Source organism: Macaca nemestrina, chromosome 4 (genome assembly GCF_043159975.1).
Source record: "Macaca nemestrina isolate mMacNem1 chromosome 4, mMacNem.hap1, whole genome shotgun sequence".
Taxonomy (NCBI): domain Eukaryota; kingdom Metazoa; phylum Chordata; class Mammalia; order Primates; family Cercopithecidae; genus Macaca; species Macaca nemestrina.
Genome location: NC_092128.1, coordinates 173,590,559 through 173,597,706, shown reverse-complemented (window position 1 = coordinate 173,597,706; position 7,148 = coordinate 173,590,559). Strand labels below are relative to the sequence as shown.

Below are 7,148 nucleotides of genomic sequence, written 5' to 3'. Positions count from 1 at the left end.
CATCACATTACCCAACTTCAAACTATGCTGGAAGGCTATAGTAACCAAAACAGCATGATACTGGTATAAAAACTGATGCATAGACCAATGTAATAGGATAGACAACACAGAAATAAAGCCACACACCTACAACCATCTGAACTCTGACAAAGTTGATAATGACAAGCAATGGGGAAAGGACTCCCTATTCAATAAATGGTGATGGGATAACTGACTAACCATAGGCAGAAAATTTAAATTAGAGACCTACATTCCCCCATATGCAAAAATTAACTCAAGATGGGTTAAAGATCTAAATGTGAGACCTAAAACTATAAAAGTCCTAGAAGAAAACCTAGGAAATATGATTCTGGACATAGGCTTTGGCAAAGAATTTTTGGCTAAGTTCTCAAAAGCAATTGCAACAAAAACAGAAGTGGACCTAATTAAACTAAAGCACTTCTGCATAGCAAAAGAAACTGTCAACAGAGTAAACACATAGCTACAGAATGGGAGGAATTATTTACAAATACTACATCCAACAAAAGTCTAATATCCAGAATCTATCGGAATCCTAAACAAGTCAGCAAGCAAAAAACAACCCCTTAAAACATGGGCAAAAGGCATGAGCAGGCATTTCTCACAAGGCTGTATAAAATCAGCCAACAAATATATAAAAAATGCATAACGTTAGTGACCAGTCAAAACGTTATTATTAAAAAAGTCAAAAACAAAAAGATGCTGGTGAGGTTGTGGAGAAAAGAGAATGCTTATACACTGTTGATGGGAATATAAATTAGTCCAGTCACTGTGGAAAGCATCTGGAGATTTCTCAAAGAACTTAAAGCAGAACTATCATTCGACCCAGCAATCCCATTACTGGGTATATACCCAAAGGAAAAAAAAATGTTCTACCAAAAAGATACATGCACTTGTCTGTTCATCACTGTGCTATTCACAATAGCAAAGACATGGAATCAACTCAGATGTCTATCAATAGTTGATGAAAGACAATGTGTTTCATATGCATCTTGGAATACTATGTAGCCACAAGAAAGAGTGAAATCATATTCTTTGCAGCAACATGGGTGCAGCTGAAGGAGATTATCCCAAGCACATCAATGCAGGAACAGAAAATCAAATACCACAGGTTTTCACTTATAAGTGGGAGCTAAAACTTGAGTGCACATGTATATAAACATGCAAGCAATAGACACTGGGATTGTTGGAGTGGGGATGGTGGTGGGTGGTAAGGATTGAAAAACTACCTTTCACATATTACCTCAGTGGCATGCAATTCACCCATGTAACAAATATACACATATAAACCTTGAACCTAAAATAAGAGTAGAAAAAAATAATGATAAAAGAAAAAATGAAAGAAAAGGAAATTTTGGACAATAAATAATAGATACAAACACCAAGTTTTCTCTTGTGGATTAAATGTGTTTATTAGGTCAGCAGAGAAACAAACTGCAGCATGAAAGTCATCAAAGGAGTCACTGTGACACCATCATCCTGATAAAAGGAGAAGTGACAGGTGAACTTCACCTTATCCCACTTCATGATGGAAACTCAGGGTATTTTTGGGTTACCTGGTAGGTTAACAACAGATCACATTACACTTCCACGGTAGGATATCATCAATCAAGGGAAAGGCTCAGAGCATGTGGGCTTCAGAATTGGCGAATCCCAATGTCACAGGATAGAGGGTGAGAGTCTCCCATGGTGTCCTCAATAGTAGTGGCCAAAGCTGGAGCCAGAGCCACAGCCAGATCTGCATCTATAGCCACAGCCACAGAAGAAGCAGGAGTCATAGCCATAGCCACAGCCACAGCCATGGCTCAGGCCTCCATAGCCACAGCCACAGAAGGGGCCATAGCCACAGCCCAGGCCTCCATAGCCACAGCCACAGAAGGAGCCACAGCCACGGCCCAGGCCTCCATAGCCACAGCCACAGAAGGAGCCACAGCCACAGGAGGAGCCACAGCCACGGCCCAGGACTCCGTGGCCACAGCCACAGGAGGAGCCACAGCCACGGCCCAGGCCTCCGTAGCCACAGCCACAGGAGGAGCCACAGCCATGGCCCAGGCCTCCATAGCCACAGCCACAGGAGGAAGCCACAGCCACAGCCCAGGCCTCCGTAGCCACAGCCACAGGAGGAGCCATAGCCACGGCCCAGGCCTCCATAACCACAGCCACAGAAAGAGCCATAGCCACAGCCCAGTCCTCCATAGCCACAATCCAGGCCTCCATAGCCACAGCCCAGGCCTCTGTAGCCATAGCACCCATAGCCAAGGCTGCCATCGTATTTCTGTAGTAGTTACCACATATGGTGTTGGTTGTTGAGGTTGTCCTTGGGTAGGAAGGAGTGTAGGTGACTTCAGTATCGACATTTCCCCTGCAGAGAGCCTTTTATATGCCTCAGTGAATCAGAACATAGCGTGCCCCTGCAAAAATATCTCTAAAGACCTTTCATTGTGCTGAGAAGTTCTGGCCCTTACTTATCTCTCTGATTTCCTATCCTACTACTCTCCTCCATTTATCTATAATGCTCAAACTCCACTGACTTTTTGACTTTTAAAATGCAGCAGGTTTCTTCTCACAATAAGGCCCTGGCCTCTGCACTTACTGATTTCTCTTTCTTAGAATAATACCAAGAATATTTGACTATTTGAATATTTCTATTCAATTGAAATGTTAACTTCCCAGAGATACTTTTAATGGCCACCTTATATTAATTAGTCTACCTCCAGTAACTGAATTTAATGTAACTCCGTGAGTTGTATTATCCTCACAGGATTATTCACTGTTAGAATCTATTTCATTCATTTTTAAAATCAGTCTCTCTACCCCTTCTGTCTCAGTTGTAACCTCCAGAAAGTGGAGACTTTGCCTATTTTGTTCATCTGCTCAATCTGCATTTCTTATAACAGTGCCTGACACAGCAGATTCTTAATAAAGATTTGATGAATTAGTGAAAAAATAACCAATGAATGACGTGATGCAACTTTCTATACTCAAATTCTGTGTTGAATAATCACCATCTTTGTTCTATGCTTGGGGTAACTGGGGATAAATTCATGTACTCTGGGATCCTTTTGGATCATATGCAAACCAGTGGAGGAATTTATCACAGTGATTTTTTTTTCTGCTTTGAGAATCCATGCCTTTTCTAATTGTTAAGGTGGTGGTATATATCCACTAAAGTTTATGAACTACTGTGTGCAGTTCCGCAGTTCTGATTATATGCTCTACTTACCTCTTATTGATACGATACCTCGCTAGTCTCATATTGATCTACAAAGTATGATCCCTATGTTGATCATTGGTAGTTCTGCTACATTTAAGAGTAGCAAATGAATGAATATGCACTATTATTTGTTTATATTTTATTCTCATTGCTTTATCATAATTAATGACTCGTAATTCATTAATAATATTTAATAAGTGGATGGAATAAACATGATAAATTATCACAGGGAGCTTCATAGAAAGTCAACTCTCATAATTAAGGCTATCACTAGAATGCATTTGGGCCAGAATGTAGTTTTCAAGATGTTATTCTATCCAAGTCACCACTTTAAAAAATAGTAACAGGAATTCTGCTAGAAGATGAAAAGTATCTTTACAATACTTTTGGAAATTTGGAATTAATATATTTTAAAATAAGCAAATTCATTCAATATAAAAAGAAGTTAAAATATGTGAATATAATGTGTCAGGAGAGGAAAACATGAATATTGAGACATGGTGGGTAATTGTTTGTAATTGCCTTCTCAGATGCAAAGAGAACACCACAACTACTAATATAACCAAAGTGAGGATGATGGAAGAGGAAAAACTTTACTACTCCAAGAACATAAACTAAGTATGAACTTGGAAGAAAATTTTTAGTCCTATTGATTAAGAAATAAATTAATCAAAACATACAGACATATTTGCAAGTAAATCTAGACATTTTCATCAGCTTCCTCACTACATAGCCAATCTTCCCTAAGGTTGCCACAGAAGGCTATGGCTCCTTCTGTGGCTGTGGCTATGGAGGCTTGGGCCTGGCCACTCTGTGGTTTGAAGACTGCATTTATGGAGGTAGAGGAGGATATTGGAAAAGAAAAAAGAAATGTTTCAAGAGGCAGGAAATACAAGCTTTATGTGATCACGCGGAAGCTAATCATCAAGTTTAAGTTGGGATTTTCAGTAAGCAAAAGCCACAAAATTAAGAGAATATCTCCTTAAGGCTCATGATTTTACTTGTTAGCATCCTGACACATAGCAATATTAATATTTTCTTGGACATATGGCTAAGAGATTCTTGAGATCTTTTTTAATCTTAATGCAAATTAGTTGTGAGAATGAGTCTAATGTAGATTGTGGTTTGCTTCACATATAACTCAGGTTGGATAAACTAATTTGTGCAAATCAGGGGAGTCAAATTTCAGAAACTACTGTCTGCTCAATTGAACTTCCAACTTCTGACACCATGTGCTACTACCACAACTATTATGGTAGCCTGGACTATGGCTGCAGCTATGGCTCTGAATATGGTGACTCTGGTTATGCCTGCAACTTTCCAAGCTCCTATGGAAGGTTCCTACTGGCTCCTACAAAGAAATTCCAATTGCCAGTCACTTTGAGTCATTTTCTTGTGATGCGCTAATTGCATCAACAGGGTTGTTTATGGATTAATTATTGTCTGTCCAATTTTAACTAAATCTAATTATTGATTACCAGAGGTCATATTTGCATTGAATTGGTGAAATTTCCCACCAGTTAGTAGGAAAATCCTCTGATATGTTGTTACTTTTATGTGTTTGTTTATATCTATTATAATATTAACAATTTCCATGCAGGAAAACTTATAAATTTGCATTTTAATAAATATGATCACTTTCACAATATGTATTGCTTATCACATTTATTCATTTCTCTTTATCATTTGTGTATCTGTGTGTGTGTGTGTGTGTGTGAAAGAGAGAGAGAAAAAGGGAGAAACAGAGAGAGTGAAATTGCTACCTGTGGCTATTTTAGTTAGTGACGTGACAAAACAGGCAAGGCATGACTGATGTTTTTCCAACAATGTTTGTATAAAAGTATTTTCAAGTGCAGTTTCAAGAATACTGTCCTCTATATTGATCTAATGCAAGTTTCATTTTAGAAAAATTCAATGTTTGACCTAGGATATTGGCAAAACCAGTAGCACTATTACCCACCAAGCTATTTTCTATTGCAATTTTCTCTCTCCTAATAGTCTACATTTAAACACGTGCTTCTGTACTGATATAACTCCAGCCCTGCATTGGGTACTCTGACCTCTTTTCACTCACTCTTGTAGATGAGAATCCTCTATATGAAGCTGATTGGTATGCCTGATAATCCTGTGTTTCCACAGCAAAGATTACCTCATTTATAGGTCTAAATGACTCTTTTGAGTTCTTCTAACTCTGATCATCTTCTAGCAGAATTCCTGTTACTATTTTTTAAAGTGGTGACTTGGATAGAATAACATCTTGAAAACCACATTTCTGGCCCAAATGCATTCTGGTGATACCCTTAATTATGAGAGTTGACCTATTTCTGTGAAGCTCCCTGTGATAATTTATCATGTTTATTCCATCCACTTATTAAATATTATTAATGAATTACGAGTCATTAATTATGATAAAGCAATGAGAATAAAATATAAACAAATAATAGTAGATATTCATTCATTTGCTACTCTTACATGTAGCAGAACTACCAATGATCAACGTAGGGGTCACACTTTGTGACCAATATGAGTCGAGCGAAGTATCTCCTCGGCCCCCAAGTGCAGGCTTTCTGAAAGCAAACAGAAGTAAAAACACTGTATTACTGTCCATTCCTTCCTTCCTGGAGTGAGAAAGTCAATCCAATAGCAGTTCCAACCCGACCTGCCCCATCAGTGACTGGACAGAGAAGTTGGTGATCATTCCTCTGGTAAAAAAAGAAAATAAGAGGGAAGTGATTCCATTTTAACTAAGATATAGCTTGGGCCTCTGCTCATTATTTGCATAAATTATCCCATTTAATGGACTAGCAAACTTAAATGTTAAACATTTTAATTTCTATTGCAGTCATGCTAAATTAAATCAACTTTTAGAAAGGTAAAACTGAAAGATTGTTGGTGAAATTGTGCAGGATTGAAAATTTGTGTTTATTCCTGTACACAATTCTTGATACAAGTTAGTGCTCTCGTATCAAGACTGATGGAGGCCACTATACTTTGTATAGTATTTCATAATTATTAACTTATTGTGCAAATGGGTATCAATGCATTCATTGTGGCAGTTTGGAACACCAGATTTAAAATCAATAAAACATTATATATCAAAAATGATACAACATGCATATTGGTACTAAATATACACATCATATGTTATTTATTTAGAGTTACGGGAAGTTCAAAAAAAGAACAAACTAATCAGTAATAAAAGTGAGACTAGCGGTACCTCTGGGCAGGAGGGTATTGGATAAGAAAGGAGCTCAGCGGAATCTTCTGGGTGGAGGAAATGTTTTGTATTTTGATCTAATTAATGGTTATATGGGTGTATACATATATAAAAATCCATTAAGTTGTATATGTAAGATTAGTGCCCTTTACTATATGCATATTAGGAATGAATTAAAAGCTGAAACAGTGAAATGAAACGAGATATTTAAAACTATGTCACTATCATAGGACAGAAAATTAAATTAATTAATATAGAAATTCCAGGGGAAAAAAAGATGGACAGTTTGGTAAATAATGTAAGAACTGTCCGGCATTTTGAGAAAGTGTGTATACGTGTGTGTGTGTGTTTATGTATATGTTCGTGTGTGTGTGAAAAAATATTTTTTTCTTCCAGTAACAACCATGATTTTCAGGGGTAAAAAATACCTAAATATAAGAAAATAAATATTAACATTGCTAAAATTCTAGGAGTGACCTGCCTACTGAAAATGTAAAATCCAATTACTGTAAGTTGTTAATTGACTTTATTTTATAAAAATACTAACTCTTTCCTCTATTGCAAAAGTCAGTTACACAAGACTAAAAGAAAATCCTGGATTGTAAAAAGTTAATTATTATGTATCAGCTATTTTTAAAAGGGGAACAACACACACTGGGACCTTTTGGAGGGTGGAAGGTGGGAGAAGAAAGAGGACCA

At 37.3% G+C, this 7,148-nt stretch overlaps 1 protein-coding gene across 1 annotated transcript; it reads left to right on the top strand.

Annotated features, from left to right (window-relative positions):
* The first annotated feature begins 4,333 nt into the window (after nt 1-4,333).
* Nucleotides 4,334-4,730, top strand: LOC112425018 (keratin associated protein 22-2). Its single transcript, XM_024789949.2, has one exon. The coding sequence runs from the start codon at nt 4,463-4,465 to the stop codon at nt 4,637-4,639; it is 177 nt and encodes a 58-aa protein (XP_024645717.2). The 5' UTR covers nt 4,334-4,462; the 3' UTR covers nt 4,640-4,730.
* The last annotated feature ends 2,418 nt before the right edge of the window (nt 4,731-7,148 follow it).